Below are 24,114 nucleotides of genomic sequence, written 5' to 3' on the forward strand. Positions count from 1 at the left end.
CAACTCAAACGATTATATCACTAACTTTTTTTTGAAAGTAATTCATCGCAATAGTAAATCGAAAGTATTCAATCGTCACTCGGGGGATATCACACTATCACACTATCACACTAATATTATAAAGGCGAAAGTTTGTACGTGTGTGTGTGTGTGTGTGTGTATGTTTGTTACTCCTTCACGCAAAAACTACTGGACGGATTTGGCTGAAATTTAGAATGGAGATAGATAATATCCTGGATTAGCACATAGGCTACTTTTTATCCCGGAAAATCAAAGAGTTCCCACGGGATTTCGAAAAACCTAAATCCACGCGGGCAAAGTCGCGGGCATCGGCTAGTTTATAATAATTTTTCGGTGTTGTAACCCAAGAGCCAAACGAGTCGTCTACTGCTTGACCATGCAGTCATGCACCGCCTGAATCCAGCGGCTCCCTGCGACTCGTTTAAGTCCAAAGTCCATGTCCAATATCGTTTGGATACCAAAACCGCGTTCTTCGTTGTGAGATGTTCTAAAAATTGGCGGCATGTTTAAAAATAAAATTAAAAAATGCGCGTTTCACAAAATAAAACTTTTTATTTAAGTTCAAACTTAACAATAAACTATCCTATGCTATCACATTTAACTGTTCTTATTAATAACCGCAGAATACATCGAGAGTAACTAAACCATCATTCGTCCTTTCCAAGAGTCTGATATTTTAACCTGTTAGCGAAATCTTAGCGCGTCATATTAGTTACCTAGTGGATATGTTTGGTTCGTCTTTATGTACACCGCGCCGCGCAGTAAAGCGGTTGTTAAATTACTTCTTAAGATACACATTTCACGAGTATTTAATTTCTTACCTGAGATTCAGTTGTAAGTAATATTATTTGCTGAGTCTCAAGTACTGGATGTTTTCAGGCTGAAAGTTCATTCATGATTCAAGCTAATTTAAGTATGCGAATTGAGCATTGCTATTCTATTCGTTTACTTGTTGTGCATAATTAGATCGTTAAAGGGGTTTTCAGTAATTAAGTATAAATACTCATAAGTAAACAAAATGGTAAGTACTTTATTGGAAGTTGGAATCCGCAAGGCCAAAGTACGTAACGTACGTACTCAATTCGGATGAAGTAAAAACAATCTTCGTCACTTGGACTGCAGCACTAGACATCCGATAGATTGGTTTAGACAAGAATACCTCGAATACCTACGCTGGGCATATATATGATTGTACTATGATACGGAACTATTATTGACAGCTAACTAAAAATTGAGCAATCCCTTTCGCCTAAATTGATATATTTCTTTGTTTGGCAAGGACATACTGGTATAACTAAGCTATTGCTTCCCCATGATCGCTGTTTACAAGAAGATAAATAATTCATTCTTCATTCAGTTTCTGCGGCTTCATAAATACGTGATAAGGGTGTGCTATCAGCCTGATGGTTGATCTTCTCTCTCGTGTTATAGTCCTCTTTAGCCTATCCGGGGAGATCCGAGGTGGGGGGTGTTGCCAATCTGGGCACCTGAAAAATAAAATAAATTAGGGTATTAACCATTTTCAAAAATTATCCTAAAATAATAACTGGTCAAGTGCGAGTTGGACTTGCACAAAGGGTTCCGGGTTTCGTACCACCGAACAAAAAAAAATACAATTTTTAATACTTTTTTGTAACCACAAATTCACGATTTTCAGATCTTTCCCTTTACTTGTGCTATGAGACCTACCAACCTGCCAAATTTGATGATTCTAGGTCAACGGAAGTACCCTATAGGTTTCTTGACAGAAACGACAGACAGTCAGACAGATAGAAAACAAAGTGATCTTATAAGGGTTCCTTTTTCCTTGTTAAGTACAGAACCCTAAAAAACATTTATTGCCAGATTTAATGAAATCTTCACTAAATCTGGCAACAAATGTAAAAAACCACTGTACCTTTGTCTTCCTGTTCGTCTGTTAATTTTTCACAGCACAACTGCTTAGTGAAATTGGACACATACGAGTACGTCCTGGATACGAACTTACTCTTCAACGCAGACTTTACTTTTCACTTTTTTACTCTTTTAATCTTTTTTGTCTTAGAGGCATATAAGTATTCCACATGGATGAAGTCGCGGGCAGTATCTATAGACTAGTTTGAGAAAAGAAATACTTAAGATACTTACTTCTGGATGTCTGGAAGCCTTTGTCCCTTGCATCTTGCTTCCCACTTTGTCCAATACTTGAAACCTTCTTGTTCAAAAATCTGGTAAGCGCACGCGCAGTCGTCTTTGATGTCGTCGTCTAGGAGAGCTGGAATGGAGACATAATAAACGAATAAGACAGATTTTTGTCGAGTTTAAATTAAACTAATTTGGAAATAACTCGATTCACTAATTAAATAATTGTAATCAATTGTTTTGTAATTAATGCTTTTCGAAAAAAAAAATGTAGGTACACATCCACGTCTACTAATATTAGATACGTATATAAAAATGTGAAGCAGTGTCTGTCTGTTGTTGTTACAATTCCACCGCTTAAACACTAAAGTCTAAACCAATCTTGTCATTTACTTTTTATCTTTTGGAGCCGTAGAATCAAAAAGTTCCTAGAGAGGCATTTTTTAAAACTTTAGTCTACGAGGATGAAGTCTCAGGTAAATCGGGTCTTTAAATATTTTTGGGACTTACATTCACACGAGACGTTGCATTTACCGCCTCGGCGTCCTTCCTTGCACCATTCACTGCCTATCTGTAAGAAAAAATTACATTAATTAAGTATATGTAGTTTTATACCTACTTTACGATAAAAGTAACTTGAGTTCCAACTACAAATCCTATTTTTCTGTGTCACCAGCAAAATTCTTTATATTTTTTATTCGGTGACAAATTAAAACTTCCTACTTCAAGATCTGTTTTTCCATGTATTTTAAAGTAAACGATATACTTATTTATTTTATTAGTTGACATATTGTCGCTTGACTCTGATCTTGCCTGATATGATGGCGGAAACTTATTCCAAACTGAGAATATTTCGAAGGTTATCCAAGGCCACTTCTAGTCCTATATAATACTTACTAAGGTATCTATGCATTCAAGAGGATAAACTGACTGACTGCCACATCAATGTACATTAAACATTAAAGGGTACATCTTAAACTACTGTGTCCCAAAACTTGACATTTTGCGTACTTGTTAATTAAAACCCTACCCCTAAGTAAAGATTTTCTAATTTTCCATCCTAACGAAGCCGGGGGGCACCTATTTAGAACACAATATATTACTATTTAAGTTTAACAAGGAATTTGATCATTGATTCGATCAAAGTTCATTATTTAACGCTATCTAGTTAATTCCATTCATCAGCGCAGTCAAAACCGCAGGTTCACTCTACAAGTTTTCCCATTAGCATAGCACGTATTGAGCGCTGTTGGAGCATATCTTACCAACTTACTTGAAACAATCCATAATATTGCTTGCGAGACGTCTTCACTGTGTGCGCGGCTGTGTTCCTATCGCTCTCTTGTTCTATCAGGCATACCCCTGTAATAATACCAAATATGATTTCGATGTCTCGGATGCCTCTATAGTTCAACAATTGTTATGACAACCTCCTTGGCACAGTGGTAAGTGCCAAGCCAAGTGGTCTTAGAATAGAAACTTAGAAATAGGTCGAAAGATGTTTATCGAGCTCCGAACCCAAAGAGTGCCAACGGATGACCCTGTTGCTAAGCCTCCGCTGTCTGTCCATCTGTCTGTCTGTCTGTCAGCGGGATGTACTTATCTCGTGAACCATAATAGGTAGACTGTTAAAATTATCACAGAGTGTGTTTCTCTCCCAGAACCTATTCTTGAACGATGGTACGGAACCATTCGTGTGCAAGTCCGACTTGGTGGATAGTGGATACCTACCCACTCCTTTTAAAGATCCCATGTTTGGTTTTTGGCAAGGATAATTTGGAAATTTATTATTTTGCATTGCTTCTGGTTGATCTGATGGGCAGCTTCGGCCGTGGCTAGTGACCACCTACAGACCAGCGACTAAGCGTTCCACTACGATATTGCCGTAGTAAAGTGGAAACTAAATAAATAAGTAATTAATTAACTGTTTTTTTAAACGCTAAGTAATTATGTAGCTATCTTTAATTCAAGGCTAGCATTTCGGGTTCTATTCAACCGATTTTAATGAAAATTAGTGACGAACGAAAGCCATGCCATTTTGTGTTTGTATTGACCCCATGACTTTGTGCCCACTATAACCATCTAATAATAAATAGAGTAACGAACATTTAATAAATAGTAATACAATCTTATAATGAAGATAAATAAATATGTCTGTAATGTAATGATATTATGATAATAATAATTTGTTTACCTATTCAGAAATGCGTCTCTCTTTAGATAAGTGTTATCAGTTATGTTTACTTAACTTTTCGAAGAAACATGTACTTAAGTAGGTGCGTATTGCATGTGTTATGTATATTAACATGATATCAATCAATCGTACTTTAGGTACCTATATCTAAAAATAACTTTTTTAGTTTTTTTGTAAACTAATATAAACTACTATATGTCATGTTAAATAATATAATTATAAAAATAACCCCAAATAAGTATAATAAAGCATAGATCCGCGATCTAATTTAAGTAAAAAATACCTAGCTATGAATAAGCTGGGAAATACCGTAAGCGAACTAAATAAAATAATTCGTAAATAAGACAAGACTTAGTCATTCGAGGAACCTGATACGAACCGAGTATGAAAAGTATAGGTAGGTACAATTTTCCTCATTCATAAATTACGAGCGAGACAAAAAATTGTATTGTTATAGCACGAACAGGTTATCACCAAGTCATCAATAAACAATGTAGAGCCACGTTAATAGTTACACACGTAGCTACAATATAACAATAGTTAGTCTAAAGGCCAAAAAAGCCTATAAAATTTGCATGTAATCCCACGTAGGCATAATAGGAACAAAAACTCACAGTTGCTAAGGAAAGTCTTTTGATGAAATTTGTTTTTTAACAGCTCCCGCGTCAGCTGACATCGCGTAAATACTTTACAGTCAATTAACGTGAATGATAATAATAAGGTAAAGAGAACAACACGACTCGCACGTCCGCGCGCCATGACGATTAACATACAACTAGCATTTGTTTTGTACCTATTAATATGTATAATAAATAATTAACCACCTATTAAAATGCGCCGGCGCACCATTTGACTTTTGACACCCATTTCGGAAAACCGATTAATCAAAAATATATTCTTCTGATTAGGTATCACATCTTTTCCAATTTTTTCTAACTAAACTTTTCTTTCAAATATTTTTTAAGGTTCCGTACCTCAAAAGGAAAAACGGTACCCTTATAGGATCACTTTGTTGTCTGTCTGTCTGTCTGTCTATCCGTCGTGTCTATCAAGAAACCTATAGTATAGGGTACTTCCCGTTGACCTAGAATCATGAAATTTGGTAAGTAGGTAGGTCGTATAGCACAAGTACAGGAATAAATCGGAAAACCGCGAAATTGTGGTCACATCATTTAAAAAAAATCAAAATATGTTTCGATTTTCAAAGTAAGATAACTATACCAAGGGGAGTATCATATGAAAGGGCTTTACCTATACATTCTAAAACAATATAATACCCGAGTACGGAACCCTCAGTGTTCGAGTCTGTCTCGCATTTGCCCGTATTTTTTACTCTGAATACGGTATCATATTTTATGCATGATGCACAAAGGATCTTGCCTCATCTCTGTGAAAACTTTGCACTCTTTAATAATAAACTTTCATGGTGCGTGTCATTCATGAACATGCAACAGAGTGATCGCAGATGTTATGCGCCTCACAAGGATACGCCACTTCGTGTCGGCCACCTCCACTTTACCAAGAGAGTGTTACGATGAAGAAGATAAAGTAGCAATAGCACAACAAATTTTTTTAGCTCAGCGCTTCTCTTTTATTCCACAATTTCCTTAACAAAATATTATGTATTTAGATATCTATACATTGTAACCTGGGTAGTGGATCTTTGACTTCAAAAATACTGATTGTACGCATGAGAACGACATTATTTTGCAATAATCTGCTAAACTAGATAATCGCATGCAACGTTGTGCAACCTGCCCCATGGCCTATCAACCGTCTGCCCTTTTGTTATTAGAACTTCAACTCACTGTCTGTGCATATTATCAAGATCATGTCAAAATCTACCGAGGATATTCCTGTGTCGGAAACGTGCGTTCATCATGTTTTGCAGGAACTCTGCAGTGTTGCGTGGTGGTGTTGAATATTGCTTACATTTCCTGCATGCGTAGCAGCGACTAGCGTGAATGCGGTCGGTCTGCAGCATGCATGTGGCACGTTGCATCATATTTTAGATTTATTCAATTGAGCGGCAACAAGCTTGTTGCTTCTTGTATACAGGAAAGCTACTAAAAACGAAGACAGGATACAGATGATTACTGATTAAACACCACAAAAAAACTCCTAAGTGTATTTTTTAAACTTTGTTTTGCAAATAAAACATCTGACTGACGCTAGCGGTCAACGAACGTTGTGTAGATAGGTGCCGCGTCGTAAATGGGGCATGGGCACCGAGTTTGCACACTATACATTGCGGATTAGAAAAAACTAAATAGTTAAGCTACAAGTAACGTAAATGGTTGTTGGTATTGAACTGTATTTCGATACCTAGTATAATTTTTAGCGCTAAGTTTTCGTTTGCGTTCTAATTACCCCCTGTAATGGAAGTAAAGTAAATAAAACAACAATCCTTCGTTAATCTTTTATTATGAATCCATAAATTATTAATATTATTTACAAAATTAAATGCTAATTAAAGCGGAACCAAAGTTCTTCGAACATTTACAAATGGCGGAAAATGTTACAATAAGATAATTACAAACAACCCAACACTCATAAACAAAAATATTCACAGTTTATTTATAATAATAATTATTGTGCATGAAAATATCAAAAATAATATATTATACTCAAGTCTCTATGGGAAGTACCACCAAAGTTTTGAGCAATTTTTATTTGTCAAAGGGATAATAATTGCACTTTAGGTATCGAATTCCGATTGTTGACATTATCTAAACTTTTAACTAACCATTTCGCTTTTGTACTTTTCTTATTACAAAACATTTTCGATATTAGTTGTAGAAAATGTCATTGATTTAGGAAGTATCAACTCAGTATGGAAAATGTTCAGCAAGATTACTCACGATTGATGTTACAATGACATACATCTTTAAAACAAGTAAGCAAAGGTCAATAGAATAATTGCTATTACCAATTTGATAAGGACCTAAGAAACTATTTGAGGTTTGGGTAATATTTTTAACCCCCGACCCAAAAAGAGGGGTGTTATAAGTTTGACGTGTGTATCTGTGTATCTGTGTATCTGTGTATCTGTGTATCTGTGTATCTGTCTGTGGCATCGTAGCGCCTAAACGAATGAACCGATTTTAATTTAGTTTTTTTTGTTTGAAAGGTGGCTTGATCGAGAGTGTTCTTAGCTATAATCTAAAAAAATTGGTTCAGCCGTTTAAGAGTTATCAGCTCTTTTCTAGTTTTCTTGTAGAAAAGAAGGTTATAATAACCGTTAGGTTCATAATATTATGTCAATAGACAAATGTCAAGCTGTCAAGATGGACGTTGCCTCAATACATAATTATTTATTTGAAAATGATGTTTTGGAAAACTCAAATACTTTGGATCGTCGGGGGTGTTATAAATTTTTAATTTACACTTGTTATATCAACAATCGGAAGTCGATGAACGTGCAATCCCTTTGACAAATAAGTGCAGTGAAAATTCCGGACCCTGATAATAACCATATTGTACCTACCTATACCTACCCTATACGCGGAATGAAATTAGTATAGCGTTCTCTAGGAATAAATCTCTAGTAAATCATTTGTATGGGGCAAATGATAGAGTCAAACAGAAAGAGTGCCATTCCACGGATAGGGTATTATATTAATAAACAAAGAGATAGTTTTATCATCGTTTGACAGTAATTGACATCGATCTGGTGTAGTCTACTAATTGCACTAATTAGATGCAAAGTACGTTATACAGAATGTAAGTTCACAGAAGTTAAGCCTTAGTCAAACAGAACTTGTTGCGACAGCGACTCCTAGAATTTGTGATAAGTACAAAGATTTGTATGAAGCGCGTCAGACTGCAGCAGCACAGTGTTTATCTTTGAACAAGACTTAAAAAGGCTTAAGACAGCTGTCCGACCTCCGACTATTAGCGAGAAGCAAGTTTAGCTAAAGACTAGAAACGAGATGAGTTGATGAGTTGAAGAGACTTGATGAGAGAACGATTGTGCGAGTGCTACAGACGAAAAATTGCAAAACGCGCGAGTGTTTTGACCGCTGAGAGAGCATCGCTGAACGAGTTTTTAACAAAACTAGTGAAGAGAGTACTCGCCGGATGTATGCACAGTCCGCGATCAACAGCACAGAATTATACATTGATTGTAAGTTTTTTGATCAAAAAATAGTCATAGTTATTCGCTTCCTTGTCGGCGGTGGGACAGCTGCCTAAAGTAGGAAAACAAGGTTTAAAATCTATAAAGCAAAAAAAGAAGAAGAAAAACAAGCTTTGAATTTTATTATTATAGAAATAATGTTATTACGGCAAGGCATCGTGATTCTAGTTAAATGCGTATAAGAGCCTCATGTTAATACATTAGTATACAAATTAAAAATATAGTTCATAAAATACATCTTCATAGAAGATAATATTAGTTTTAAGTACAAATACATATTTTGATACATAACAATCTTCTGAAAATATGCAATAATACCTAAACTTTAAGTAGGTACTGACTTGAATGACATTGCTATATTTCTAGGAAATGAGATGTTTTTAACCCCCGACCCAAAAAGAGTGGTGTTATAAGTTTGACGTGTGTATCTGTGTATCTGTGTATCTGTGTATCTGTCTGTGGCATCGTAGCGCCTAAACGAATGAACCGATTTTAATTTAGTTTTTTTTGTTTGAAAGGTGGCTTGATCGAGAGTGTTCTTAGCTATAATCTAAAAAAATTAGTTCAGCCGTTTAAGAGTTATCAGCTCTTTTCTAGTTTTCTTGTAGAAAAGAAGGTTAGATAACCGTTAGGTTCATAATATTATGTCAATTGACAAATGTCAAGCTGTCAAGATGGACGTTGCCTAAATACATAATTATTTATTTGAAAATGATGTTTTGGAAAACTCAAATACTTTGGATCGTCGGGGGTGTTATAAATTTTTAATTTATTTACACTTGTTATATTACAAGTTTATGTTTTTGTATTGTTCTATTTATAACTCAAGCTATCATAAAATAATGTTTTCACAGAATTCATTACTATAGAAAAAACAATTTTGATAGAATGTATTGTTTAGTAAAAAAATCATCATGGAACAGCTACCAAAGACGTCACTTTTATCCAAAGCATCACATCATTTTATCACTACAGTCCAAGACCCTATTGTAATCATTACATTTTCAGCAAAAGGATAACATATAGCTACGCAAGATTACATATTATTTTCAACCAATATTAATTACAACGCGGAAACTTATAACATTTATATAAGCTTATGATAACATAATTAATTAGTCCTTATCACCCGATGCCTGTGTGTTTATAAACAAATTATTATAATAACCAATCAGAAATTCCCGGAATTAAGTGTATCTATAAGTGGTAATAATTTCATCTCAAATTACAATGTGCCCTCATTGATAAGCTTTTAATATTTTCTTCTATCTTTAACTATCATTTTTATTTTACTTACCTACGTACCTACTACATATTGTTATCTTTAACTTTTCGGAGTGATGCGCGTTTTAAAGTATTAAGTACCTATCACTTGCTCACGGTGTGGGGAAAGGAGAAGGAGGAAGGAGGAAGCAAGGAAACCTGCATGCCTGAAAGTTCTCCATTATGTTCTCAAAGATGTGCGAACTCTGCCAACCCGCACTTGTTTAGCGTGGTAGACTATAAGCCAAACCATTCTCATTCTGAGAGGGGACCCGTGCCAGGGATGGGATGATGATGATGAAGAAGCGAACGTGGATAGTTGGCATCAGGTAAAGAAGAAAGTTTGACTGAGAAACCAATCACGCGTTGGAACAGACACTCCTGCCACTCGCCTCAATTCATACTATCAAATCATTATAGCGCAGGTTTAAAGTCAAAGATAGGTAGGCATATTTTCTTTAAACTAAAATATTTTTTCACAAACAATTTTGCAATGGGCCTAGTGGCCGTTAGCACATTGATGTATAATTATTATTCTAAAGACATTTACGGGGTTTTATCAATCTAATGAAAGAGTCATATTATATTTACCCAGAATTTCATCCCTACTATCCCTACTAATGTTATATAAATGGGAAAGTGTGTTTGATTGTTTTCCTTCACGCTTCAAAGGAGCAGCGATTAGCTTATTTTTTCCCATGGATGTTGTTAAAAAAACTAGATAACGAAGTCATAGGCTTCTTTTATCTCGGAAAATCAAAAAGTTCCCACGAAATTTTTAAGGTCACGAGCATCATGAACATAAAACTTTCATGCAAATAATATACTAGCACTTAATTTAACAAAAATAGAGTCAATAGGTGCTTATAAGTAGGTATAAATTAAAATAATATCGTATTAGTGTGTTAAACACAGAGTATTTCAAATTATAAAAATTAATATAGAGACTAGCAAAAACAAGTGAATAGAACAAAGAACATTTTTCTTTTGTTTAACTGTGATTAAAGTATAGCCAAACAAGTGTAAATATAATGACTAAAGTGATCAAAAAAATAACATTCTTTACAATGTATGACTAAAGTTCTATACAATAAGTAAAAAGTTATTCAATAAATTACAACAATATGTTACAAATTGTACTCGTAGTCATGGCATTAAAAGGCTTGCCTTTGAGTACAGTCGATAACTGATTCTCAAGCATCTCTCGATTTAATTATACGGTTTTTCGGAACACCACATTTTAAGCTAAGTACATTAGGTAAGTACGTTCCATTTTCTCAAACCTTCGAAGTAGCAGTAAGCATAACGTAACTTGCCCTCGGAGTTTCCTCTGGAACCGGTTCAGGCCTAAAACATCTATGGGCTTGAAACTCAGCAGGTTTCTTCAACATTTTTCTCACAAACCACACCAAACCTATGACTATAACCATCAGTCCTAGAGCAATTCCTACTAACGCTGTATTGAGACTTTTAAAGCCCGACTTCATTTCCAAAGAACCGACGGAATCCAAAAGTTGTGGTACGACACATATCGAATGCATTTCATCGGTCTTGAATTTGGATATCTTGGCGCATACTTCATAAGGTCCTCGTATGAAGCCTTCCATGGATACTTCTAACGTCGATTGACACGGTGTATCCTTCTGCGCGACTAAAGATCCTTTAGATAATACAGCAAGGATCACGTAGCAATTGTGCAGGGATATGTATCTGGTGTCGGGTGTTGAGACTCTTTGAGATCTAGGTAGAACGTATTGAGGTTTTGGAGATGGTATTCCCATGACCGAAATAAGCACGGTCAGTAGTCCGTCGCTTGTCACGTTTGACCGGACCTCTGAGACCCTGCAATAGATATTAACATTTAAAAACCATTAAGTACGAGTATAGGTGCAGTTGCAGGTTTCAGATGGAAAGAGGTTTACGGTGACCTATTTCGTACTGGTGAAAAACAAAGGGTTGACTGATGAACCAATTGTGATGCAGAAGTCGTGTCTCACTCGGTGACACCTAATAGGTCGATAAATCATCTAATTTTCTAAATGTTTTTGTTGTTTCTCTACTTGTTTCTTTATACAATATCTTAGTGTGTTTGGTTGTAATGAAGCTTTATACTACTTCTACTAGTACTAAGGCACATGCTCAAGATCGGTTTTTTCTTGACGCCAATTTTTCTCATTGTTGGGATCAATCTGCTAAATTACTATGAATGATTTATGTACCTCAATATTTCTCGATCAGGCACAATCATAGTGGATGGTCTTAAAGTAACGTAGGCAGCCCGTTCTCTAACCAGTTGTGGTGCACCACACCCCAACACCAAAGACAACGGAGTGTCTTGGCTATCCATTTCTTCTAGTGCTATACAAAATCTGCAAAAATATAATCTATTTTAAAACACTTATCAAAATCTTGCTAGATTATACTCGTATGTAGTTGGAAACTTCCAAAATTGACTTTAAAACATTTTCAGGTCTCATCTGGTGTGAAACTTTAGTAGCTAGTTAGGTAACTTTTTCACCAAACCCGAAGGTACCGCTTGATGATTAAGAGTTCAAATTAGTCTCTGCTCCTCTCTTCTCTATATCTCCCAGGTTCCAAATCCATGACTCATTCCTGATCCATGACGCTGGCACAATAGTAAATAACATCAAAGCTTAAACGTTTTAAGAAAAACTCACGTATACTTCTCTAAAGGATCCACCTTGAGTCCCCTCAGTATGATATTCGATGGTGCAGCTCTATGACATGCCACATGCTTTGCCAGGCCACCACTTTTTGAAGCAGTTACACCTGTGCACCTGTATCGATGAGTGGAAGGAGGTTCTAGTGCCCAGGATAAGTGTACTTCTTCGTCATCGTACCAAGAATCGACTAGGCGAACCTATGGGACATACCCATAATACAATATTTATGTCAATTATTCCTGTTAAGAATTAGAAGTTTTGATCAAATTGAATTATAATATAAAGTTAAAACATTTTTGCACGTATAGCACGTACAGTATAGGTACAAAATACCAACAAAAGTGATTAATATGAACACTAAACAACTCGAATTGGATGAAAACTTGTACTTTATTTCCACAAAACTCAGCAAGTTTTCGTTATTTATTTATCGAAAACGAGGATAGAATATTTTAATATCAAAAATACCGTCCTTGTTGAATTTACTTGTAGAATATTCAGAGCCATATTTTAATATTATGATGGCATCACCTAACCAATGCAGGAGAGCACTTTGCATCTTTGGGAAATTTCAGAGAGAATAGATCGGAACCAGTTTAATAAAAATTCACGTTCCCGTCTTCTTACAAAAATTTCATTAAATCAGTTTGAAGCTCCCAGTTTTATAACATTATGATTGCAGGTTAGTTAAAAAAAATATTAGATATATTTGATTGAGCATCTTTCCTATGCAGGATTTTACGAATGTTTTAGCTAGCATAAATGACAGAAAATAGATAAACTACTTTACCCGGTTTAAATATACATAAATCTTAAGGCAAAAAAAAATTACCTTTGATTTGGAAATCGGCAAATCCTCTTCAGACGGTACTTCCAATTCTTCGTCATAAATGTCATCGTCTAAGCCCTCTTGCTTGTCTCCATACAAGTCACTGTCGTCTTTATCTTCATCAATCGTATTCTCAATGACTCTATTATAATCGTAAATGGGTTCATCAATAACCTTCGTATCAACGTGTTCGTCATCGCAAAGTTTGTTTTTCGACAGGCGGGATATTAACGCCCCCTCCAAATGTGGTGGCGTGGCGCAAACTGCCGCAGATTTATCTGATTGAGGCAGGTTTTTTGCCTCCCGCAACCACCTAGCAAAGCCGGCCATTAAGCAATCGCAATTAAGAGGATTATCTGCGAAAGAGAACGAATTTATCTTTATGAGTTCGAGAGTATAAATGGGTTGGGATTAAAATTAACGACAATCAAACAATTGTTCTTTGTTACTTTCATTTCTTTTGTGTAACGCCGCGATTATCGGAGCTTTTTACGCTTTAACTTTTTTTATTGGTAATTTATTTTCGACGGTTTAATTCATCAACTTAAAGTGGGCTGATACAATTTTCCTTATCTGAGTGCTTTCGTTTTAATTGTAGAAAGTCGAAAAAACTAAGTACCGCATTCAAATAGATCCCAAATCAGATTTGGGTTCCATAATTAACGTATAATTTTACACTTTAGCACACTAATATTATAAAGGCGAAAGTATATCTGTCTATCTGTTTGTCTATTTTCACGGTTAATCCATTTAACGGATTTAGATGGACTATAAAGAGATAGCTTGTATCCCGAGGGCGAAAATAGGCTACTTTATGTCAAAGAGTTCGCATGGTGTATATATCCACTAAACGAAGTCATGGCATCGTCTAGTATATTTATTTTATTTAGTTTAGAACCGCCCACAGAATTACACAATCAAATTATTAAAGTTATTCCTTAAATTTCACAGTTCTCGTGTAGCTCAATTTACGGGCAGTCACAACGTGCAATCTAATATATTATTATGTAGAGTTTAATTAAAATATTTATCTACTTTTAATATCCCTAACGTTAAAGAAAAGGTGCCCATCAAATGAGTTCGTAGCCTTCACCAATTTCTCTTCCAACTGAAAAAGCGATTTCAGCGTCAAAATATTTTGCTCAGCTAGGAGGGAGGGTATCATAAAATTATTTTCCCATAAAAGTCTCATAAAGGAACACCATGAACAGCGGAGCAGCGGACAATAGCGGGTGGCGTTTCGACAGCCGAACAAAGAGGTTACAACGACGCCCCGCACAAACGTCTGATGCTAAACAAAACCTACCGAGACACACGTACACTGAAAACAGCCATCTTTCGATTTTATTACAATTTTTCACGTCTGTCAAAAAAAGGAGTATAATGTTTTCAGAGTCCTTGTATGTATGTGAGTTTCTTTACGCCACCATAACTTCTAAATGCCTGAACAGATGTAGATGTAGGTATATGTATCGTTAGAATCCTAACATCATCTCGAATGACACTCTCTACAATTTTTTTTAAAAAGTCCAACATCGCGGCTGTATGTGCTATGTTCAAAGTGAAATTTTTACTATTTGATGTTTTTTGGCAGTGCAGCCGTGTTTTTTAACGTTTTAAATTATTACTTGTAGACTTTATTTAGGACCTATAGAAAAAATATTGCGGAACGAGTTTTTTTAATAATTTCTGTATCCAACTGCTCTATAAGTTAAATACATATTACACTGTGGTGTTAACGTACCTGTGCGTTCGACAGTCTTCATATTATAGTTTATAGTTCTATACCATATTTAAAGTTTCAAGTTGACGATAGTGACATCAGTATTGGTGAATGATTTCACAATCATTCGTACCTATTAACGTTAACGCTAACCCAACTATCAATCAGAATACACACTCATACCGCTAAAGTTAACTAACATTTGGAAAGTATTTCCTATTTAATTCAGTTATAGATATAAAAAAAAATTGATAGCTATCTCTCAAGGCTGTATGTACACGGTACGAAACTGCACGTCATCGTATTCCCATTACCTTCAATACTGAACCACTGCAGATCCTTGTACTGTGAGCTTACCGTCTTCAATCATAGATATATCACTGTCATGGGCAACAAGCTTTGTGGGCTGATGAAAATAATAATATATCTATGCTATGCTATGAAGAACTAAAATATATCAATCATATCATATGAGTAACCAACAATTTTACCGTAAGTACCTACTTAGATCGAAGCTTCACCCACGTAAAGTTACGAAAGAAAGTTAGAAACCTGAAAAGTATTGTATAAATCTACCAATATAATTTATTATTATTACTTAAATAATTATATAGCAACGGTAAAGTTTAGTAGCACGCCTATTTAGCTCATGGTGATTGAAAGGGAAACACACTAATTCATTATTAAATTTGCAAAGATATGGGGATCATACCTTCAATAGTAAACCGCTGTAAGTCCTTGTGCATTGTGAGTGCTCCGTCATCTATCATAGATATGTCATTGTCGTGGAGCAATAGGTCTGTGAGATGATGCAGAGATTTCAGAGGATCCGCTGAGAGAGACCTCAGAAAATTGTGCGACAGGTCCAAGTGGGCTAAGTTTACTAGCTGCGCCAAAGATGCACCTGTTGGCAAAATGAAAATACGTAGGTACTTTATAATTAGGTTTATTGATAATCCATACTAATATTAATATTATAAATGCGAAAGTGTGTCTGTCCGTCTGTCTGTCTGTCTGTCTGTCTGCTACGTTTTCACGGCCCAACCGCTGAACCGATTTTGATGAAATTTGATGAAACAGACATGGGCTACATCCCGGGGAAGGACATAGGCTACTTTTTATCCCGGAAAATCAAAGAGTTCCTGCGGGATTTAAAAAACCGAAATCCAGGCGGGCGAAGCCGCGGGCATCCTCTAGTAATTAATATTCATAGGAGGCCGGAAGTCCACGGTTTGATGCCGGGCACGCACCTCTAACTGTTCAGAGTTATGTGCGTTTTAAGCAATTAAAATATTACTTAGATACTTGAACGGCGAAGGGAAATATTGTGAGGGAATCTGCTGCCTGAGAGTTCTTGATAATGTTCTCGGCAGTGTGTGAAGTCTGCCAACTTGCACTTGGCCATGTGGACTATGGGCAAACCCTTTTCATTCTGAGAAGCGTGCTCAGTAGTGAGCCGGCGATGGGTTAGTGGTGAGGATTCAGTGCTTCTCTACATAAATACCACTGGATTGGATCAACGAATAAACGACTTTCGACACTAACATATTGCAACGGTTGCGTTACTTTTTTTAGATTCTGAATTATAAAATCCCCGCAAATAAGTTTGTGTGCTGATGTCGAATCGTTCCCTTTATTCCCAGCATTTTTCTACCTTTTTTTGTGACGGAAATTGAAACGTCAGTGAGTTCGTTCGACAAAGAACTTTTCACAATGGCCGATATCTCGCTCCCGGATCTAATCAAATTTAGCACATCTAATTCTATATTACAATTTTCAAAGTCAATCCAATATTTTTCCGACTTGATTGATCATTTTTTTCGTCGATTTTGAGAATGGTACGATTTTTCTTATAAAAATCTGGGCCTTAAACGGGATATTTAATCCGATATCGACATGAATAGAATTTTGTACGTTTCGTTATTACATTTATTTTTGCGATTTTCAAATTCAACTGAGTGATGAAACCTATTTTCATTCATCATACCTATTATAATTTCGGATTGGCTCCTTTTCATGAAAATAAACTATTAATAGATACGAACTGACGTCCAAATACCTACATTTAGGGAAGTTTCAGACTATCGTATTTTCTGCGTGTTTTGTTTCAAGCTTCAATAAACCGAACGCGCTTGCACGCACACATTCGGACGTATCCTTTCAAATCAATGGGTTAGTCAGTAGCAATATCATGGACCGTCCGTCAAGGTTCACGCATATTATAGGAGCTTAAATCGCGTAGGATATTCTCGTTCTAAAACGACGTTATACCTACCTCAAGCTAAATGCTAATCTGAAATCAATTTTTGTACTTGTATAACTAGTTTTTGCTTCTATTGATAATAATTTAAACGGAAGTAAATCAAGCGGAAGCCTATATAGTTAGATATAAAAATAAAACTTCTTGCTCACCCGAGACCGCAACAATTTCATTATGTGATAAGTCTAGATGCGACAGATTGGCAAGGTGCTTGAAAGCGTAGTCTTCTAAAACGTCTATTTGATTGTTGTGCAGATTCAGTTGGGTCAAATTTGTAAGACCTGTAAGAAGTACAATATTTATATTTTCTCATTTAAAAAAATCTGTGAACATCATTCAACGTTGATTTATTTATTTTTGAAGTGATATCAAAATTAATTCAGCTCAATTCAATATAAGTTAATAATTTATCATACAAGAGATCTATTTTACAATATACAACTTTTACTTTAACTAAAAGTTGAAAATGAACTAAGCTTGAGAAACATTGCGTGAGAGATGCACGGTGTGCAGTCTTTTCTAAAACATTGGAAGTAGGTATAATTTGAAGCATAGACTTAGAATTATTTCGCTATTTGAAGTCTCTACTACGTAATATACTCGTATATAAGCCGGAAAAACAAAACAGTACCTGACAAGGCGCCACGCCGTATACTTGCAAAAGTGTTGTCAGACAAATGTAATATTTCCAAAAAAACCAGCGCTGGAACTGTAGATGGACCAACAGGACCTTCTAGAGCGTTGCTTGATACATCAAGTTCTTTCAGTAAGTGCGCCTCCTGGTAAATTAATTAACTCTTTATTATTAAAACTACATAATACTCATAGAACCTTCCATATACAGAAGGATCCGCAAAGACGTAAATTAATAGCGACTCTTGTTATGACTCAGTAAAGTGCAATTCGGCTCGCACGTAGCTGAGGCATTAAATTTATTAAAGTACCCCTCTCTTTCTCATCTATTAATCATGTAAAATAATATCTCTCCCTCTGCCTATCCCGCTCCCTCTTCCTTTCCCACTCCTTCTCCCACTCCCTTTCTCCCTCCTCTGCTACTCTCTCATAAGAGATAAGAGTTAACGCAAGAGCCCTCGAATTATAGACTTGAAAAATATAGTCGCAGTTTTATAAAAAACCAACATAAAAATGAATGATAAACAACATAAAAAAAGAATGAAAAAGAACAATTTTCCTTTTTCGTCAGCCTGTAAATATTATAAGCACAACATGTTATTGTTCATTTTCAACCATATTTATTTTTACTATACATCATCTGAGCAACATGTAAAGGTATTAACTATTGAAAAATATATTTAATTTGCAAACTCTACATACAATTGTTTGGATAATAGATAACTCAAAATGAAAAAAATAAACATTATTAGTCAATTTTAATGTAGACAATCCATCCATGTTTTTTGTTACACGGACGTAGAATGCCATATTCAGCTTCCGCAATTCGATTTAATTTTAATAAACATAATGTAAATTTTAATATCAATTGGTAGTTAACAATTCGCAAAACATTTAGAACGCAAGTTATCAAAGTAATTGGCACCATAATGGCTCTATTTGTTAACATAAATTGAAATCCGACATATTCATCAATGAAATTGTGTCCAATTTACCTATAAAACAAATCACAGAATAATATTTGATTTGGAACATTTAGGTAATAGTAAATGTTAAAGCTACTTAATACATACCTGTTAGTGTAATATTATTTTGATGTTAAAATATCATAAATGAAAATAATATTTTAACACCAAAATAATAAAAGTAGGTTGCATAAGTATTCAAAACCTGAATTATAACTAAGGGAAACAAAAACAAAAAAATATACAAATAAAATAAAAATGTTAAATGTAAGAAATAATAAAAATATATGTTACAAATACAGTTAAACGATTTTAATGATTCTAATACTGCTGAGTACTACCAAGGAATATATGTATAAAGAATATATAATAGTAGTATATTTACCTACTTGTAATACACTATATAATATAAATACATAATATAACTTACAACAAGGCAATTGATTCTAAGTTAATGCAAGAACCCAATATTTTAATGTACTGTAGTGAAATACCTTCAAAGCAGTCAACGCAGAGACTTTCAGCAAATTGCCCCGAAGGCGCAGCACAGCCAATTTAGAGAGGGGTCCGAATGCGCCCGATGATATACTGGTGAGCTGATTATCACTTATATCCAAATATGTTAAGTTTTGTATACCCTATTAACAAATAAAAAAACTTAATTTACTTTATAAAATGGATAACATAATAAACTAAAGGTGCGAATGCATTACTGTGATGTATGTTGCAAGTTTCAACGCAGGTGGGACGCTTCAGCGCGATCCGGGTGGTAGAGTACCTCAACAGACTCATATCTTATGTACCTATCGCCTACAGTGTGATACTCTAGATCCAAGTGCCAAGGAAGCTACTTATTGTCGATCATAGACTAAACCAAACAGAGACGATTCCGCCATCGACCGGCACGTCGACACATTACAATTCATAACACAACCAAACGTGGATTAAATGAGTCAGTTCTTAGGAAAATGATTATTACTTCGTCTCATCCTGGTAGGTTTACGTAGGTAGAAATAGTGAAATTAAATACCTACTCAGAGAATTTATTGCTGGTCAAGCTAATTACAAAGAAAAACTAATTAAAAAGAAAGGAGAAGGAAGAATCAATATTTACCTTAAAAGAATTGGAATCCAAAGTGTGTATTTTATTATTGGAAAGATCTAAGCGGTCCAAATTGGGCAAGTGCGCTAAGGCTTCCGTGGGCACCGAAGGAAGTTGATTGTTTGGTAAACCTGCAAAAAAATAGATTGATTTAATTAATTAAGAATTCATAACGTAGACGAGCTAAGAAATTTCAATATTTATGCAATATTTTCTTTGAAGTGAAACATATTTTAGTACCTTCAAGCAAAGCGTGTTTTTAAAGGCATAAAATATTGTAATTTCGTCGCTCGTCTACATTATGCATTCTCAATTAATTAGGTAAGTTTTTTTTCTTAATTAGGCTCCTACAATCTGTGGATTCTAATGTCGGGTACTGCCCGGGGGAAGTGTTTTAATAAGAAAGAAGAAATACTTAAGCAGTACCAGACTTGAGATTTTGCATGTATGTTTTGTGTATTAAAGTAGACCTTACTAAGAAAAAAAGTTTTAGAATTTCTGCCCGAAAGAATTCGAGGCGGATCGACTAGCATCTTTATAATTACTTGTTGTCTATCGTAATTACCTATTCCAAGTCACAGAGTACCATCATACTGTAACCTCATAGTTAGCGTTAAATCAAGCCCCTAATCAGTCTCTCTTTTCAAAAGGCCTCTGATTTATTTGTATTATTTAGGTTACGATTTAATAACCTGGATACTTCGAGGTCCTTAGTGCTTAGTGTAACTTACCAAAACAAGATATTATTGTATGTGTTAGATTTAAATTAATCTCCCAAGATAAACGTTAGCAAATACGGTAGATTTAGCCTAATGTATATGTCACGTTTAGATACTCAGAAAGTTACGGTAGAAATTCGATGTGGGCGATAAAATTATTACGGAGACAAAAAAAATCTTATGCGTTTCTGCTCTAAAAAGTCACTAGGAAAGTCGCGTCCATGCGTGTTCTTTCATGAAAAGTCATAATTCAGAATAAGAAATGGTGACGCATAGGTACACATACATTAAATGAACAATTAAAATTTTATAATAATGGATAATACTTTTAACAGGGCTCTCGCCGTCACTTACTCCATACAACCGTAGTTCCAATTTCATTTGAATATTAAGCAACCAAAGTCCATGAAATTTTGCAGACATATTCTAGAAACTAATATCTGTGCCTGTGGTGCTTTAGATTTTTCTAAAAATATGTAGTTTTAAAATTACAGGGGCTCAGTGATTTGTATGTGAATTTTTAAGACCGCGTAACTTTGAAACCGAATATTTTAACGGAAATCTGGAAAACCATAGGCATAGATATTAGTTCCCGAAACCTTTCTACAAAATTCCATTGAGTATGATTGGTTAGGATTCCAATGAGAGACGAACTACGCGTTTTTTTTATGGAGCGAGTGACGGAGAGACCCCTCTTAAAATTTTATAATAATGGAGACTTTGAAGCCCTATTCGGACGCAAGCATCTCGTAATAACGCGCTCTGCTTCTCCCGCCGCCGCTCATGCCACGCTCAGCTCTGGTCTGTGGTGGCTGAGCGCTGAGTATGTGTTGGCTCAGCCTAAGTTTCGCCCCAACTTACCTAGTGCAAGTAACGTGGAGGATATACTACTAAACGCTCCTTGCTGGACTCTCTTGATGTCTCCTGATGATATCACCAGGCCGTGTAAGCCGATGCCTGCCAGTTCAGCTACTGATGCCGATGGTAATGACGTCACACCCCGTAGAGCAACGTCTAATAGGGACACTGCTGTGTTTTTGTTCCTTGCCCTCTGCTCTCGAAGGTGACGGCCAATTATCTGATGATAAAATAAAAACAAAATTAGTCGAATTAGGAACTTCTTCCTTTTTAAAACTCAAAGTTGTATGGCTTTAATCCAAAGATTAATATGTCGGTTGAGCTGAGTCCTTATAAGCTGAACGAATTAGCAGATCGTAAGGGAAGTAGGTAAGTAACAGTATTTAACTTCGATAAGGCTAGCTTGAAGTTTTATTGTAATATTTTCATTAAAAAAAAAATCTTCGTACTGCTGTGCATTTCTAAAAAATCTCACCGTTTTAGCGCTAACTCAAAAACTACTTATTGTTGTTAACCGCTTTTTAGAAATAAGACGGCAGCATATATTATACTACCTGAAAATAGACATTTCATTAATTCATGTCTTGCAAGGTAGTTTAATTAAGCTCCTGTAGATATAAAATAGATCCTTAAAGATGTTGTTGTTTATTATAGAATTGCAGAACTACTTTTTGTCTAGTTATTATGTGTTAAAAGTGCGAACAATCGGATCGGCTCACTCGTCGTATGTGTTTACTGTTTATATAGTTAATATTACGAGAGTCGAGTAGGAGATTAAAATTTCTCGAAAGTGTATTTTCAGACGCTTACATCAGCCATGCATCAGCCACATAGAATTTTAACAAAACAGCAAAGTCATGACATCCCGGTTGTTTAAGCGTCAAGAGTCAGTTTCATTAATATACCTAGTTTGTTTAAACTGAGGCGGCGGATCCCAAACTTTTTCACATCAGTTCTCCCTTTGTTAAGATAATTTTTGGCCAACAAAGTTTCATACAAATAACAATAGACCAGCCGTTTGCAAAGCTCTGAACAAATTTAAATGTCATTATTGTTATGTAAAGTGAAATGATTTTCGGACAACTATTATGTAATTACGCCTTGAATTTTCAGCTAAGCCACTATTGTTTTGAGTGATGCTTTGTTTAGTTTAAAAATTATTACATCTCGTCACCGGGTAGCCACAACGGGACAACTAGCAGCTCGCACTCCTTTCATCAACAAAAACGTAGGTCTCGTATCAAATAAATTTAATACTTTTCCTACTATTTAAGAGACCGAAGAGCCCGTCTTTCTGTTATTCCGTGAGGAAAATCCATCATACACAGTAATTATGTTGGACTCCTACCGATTAATAAAGTTCCATCCCACCACTGACGACAGAGCACAAGTTGACAACACCTCGTTACTCCGCCAGCAGATGTTCGCCGCAGCAGACACACTACTAAGGCACTAACTATGTGCCCCCAAACACCATCACAGCATGTCGGAACCACAGCACGCCAACCAATCGAGGACCACACTGTGATCGACGGACCGTCCCGAGCCATCATCCACAGGAACTCTTAAGGGCCAGGGCTCGCAGGGAGGGCAATTTCCTCTCCACGTTCCTCCTCCTCAATGTCTTCCTCGCCCGTCACCAAACTGGACAGGCGAGAAACCAGTGGGGCAGCCAGTCATTGTATGGGTGATAAAACACTCATAACCAACCACCCACCACAGCCATACCCTTCGCCTAGCGCAACATGACACGTCATACTCCCACCATAAAAAAGCAGTAAGGTTGCTAAGTACCAATACGGCAGTCAACCGCCGGACATTAAAAAAAATTGAACATTCCTCGTATTCCCACATGCTCACTGAGAGAAAAATAATATAACGACGCTATACATAGAAAAATTTAATTGAATTTAACAACACTCCAATACTCACACTTGCAGCCATACATTTTGCATATTCAAGCCAGTCTTGTTTAACGATCAAAATTAAAAATGGCTTTAGCATCATGCCTAAATACGAGTAACAAAATTTTGTTCCGCTACGTATTAATTAAACCATTGACCTACTTTATACGTATCTCTAAAAATTCGACTCCAATTAATTTCAAACTTTCATCCATTGTTACAGTATATTTTCATATTCTTTCATTCTCCATTACTCTGACTCGCTAACAAAACATAATAAGTACATCACACTAATATTATAAAGGCGAAAGTTTGTATGTGTGTGTGTGTGTGTGTGTGTGTGTGTGTGTGTGTGTGTGTGTGTGTGTATGTTTGTTACTCTTTCACGCAAAAACTACTGGACGGATTTGGCTGAAATTCGGAATGGAGATAGATAATATCCTGGATTAGCACATAGGCTACTTTTTATCCCGGAAAACCAAAGAGTTCCCACGGGATTTCGAAAAAACTAAATCCACGCGGACGAAGTCGCGGGCGTCAGCTAGTTAATAATAATAATTGAAAAACAGTAAAAGTCTATTCAGAATCCGCCCATTTTTCTATTTATAGCTACCATTTTTCACAACAAGATCGTAATCCAGTTTATGTTGGTCAGGGTATTTTAAGAGAAGTAACCCTGTCTGTGTGATATTTCAGACCC

The 24,114-nt window shown here is 35.7% G+C and overlaps 2 protein-coding genes across 3 annotated transcripts in view; one reads left to right on the forward strand and one right to left on the reverse strand.

Annotated features, from left to right (window-relative positions):
* Positions 1-553: 553 nt before the first annotated feature.
* LOC123865032 (protein artichoke) overlaps positions 554-24,114 on the reverse strand; it is a 104,678-nt gene continuing 81,117 nt past the window's right edge. Inside the window, exons 2-16 of one of the 2 annotated variants that reach the window (XM_045905850.1) lie at positions 21,514-21,730; positions 19,946-20,064; positions 19,326-19,469; positions 17,865-18,012; positions 17,386-17,514; positions 15,686-15,877; positions 13,254-13,606; positions 12,416-12,618; positions 11,957-12,106; positions 11,311-11,579; positions 4,951-5,022; positions 3,416-3,504; positions 2,653-2,713; positions 2,149-2,275; positions 554-1,508 (exon numbers count right to left, since the gene is read on the reverse strand). In XM_045905850.1, the coding sequence (XP_045761806.1) occupies positions 1,364-1,508; positions 2,149-2,275; positions 2,653-2,713; positions 3,416-3,504; positions 4,951-5,022; positions 11,311-11,579; positions 11,957-12,106; positions 12,416-12,618; positions 13,254-13,606; positions 15,686-15,877; positions 17,386-17,514; positions 17,865-18,012; positions 19,326-19,469; positions 19,946-20,064; positions 21,514-21,730 (2,418 nt within the window). In that variant the 3' untranslated portion in view covers positions 554-1,363. Of the gene's footprint in view, positions 1,509-2,148; positions 2,276-2,652; positions 2,714-3,415; positions 3,505-4,950; positions 5,023-9,262; positions 11,580-11,956; positions 12,107-12,415; positions 12,619-13,253; positions 13,607-15,685; positions 15,878-17,385; positions 17,515-17,864; positions 18,013-19,325; positions 19,470-19,945; positions 20,065-21,513; positions 21,731-24,114 lie in introns of those variants that run through there. The other variant, XM_045905849.1, reaches the window with a different exon arrangement.
* Positions 3,517-24,114, forward strand: part of LOC123865035 (lysozyme-like) — a 74,365-nt gene continuing 53,767 nt past the window's right edge. Inside the window, exon 1 of the mRNA XM_045905853.1 lies at positions 3,517-3,587. The gene's annotated coding sequence lies outside the window, so the exon portion shown is untranslated. The remainder of the gene's footprint in view (positions 3,588-24,114) is intronic.

This window comes from Maniola jurtina, chromosome 5 (assembly GCF_905333055.1).
Source record: "Maniola jurtina chromosome 5, ilManJurt1.1, whole genome shotgun sequence".
In the NCBI taxonomy this organism is placed as follows: Eukaryota; Metazoa; Arthropoda; class Insecta; order Lepidoptera; family Nymphalidae; genus Maniola; species Maniola jurtina.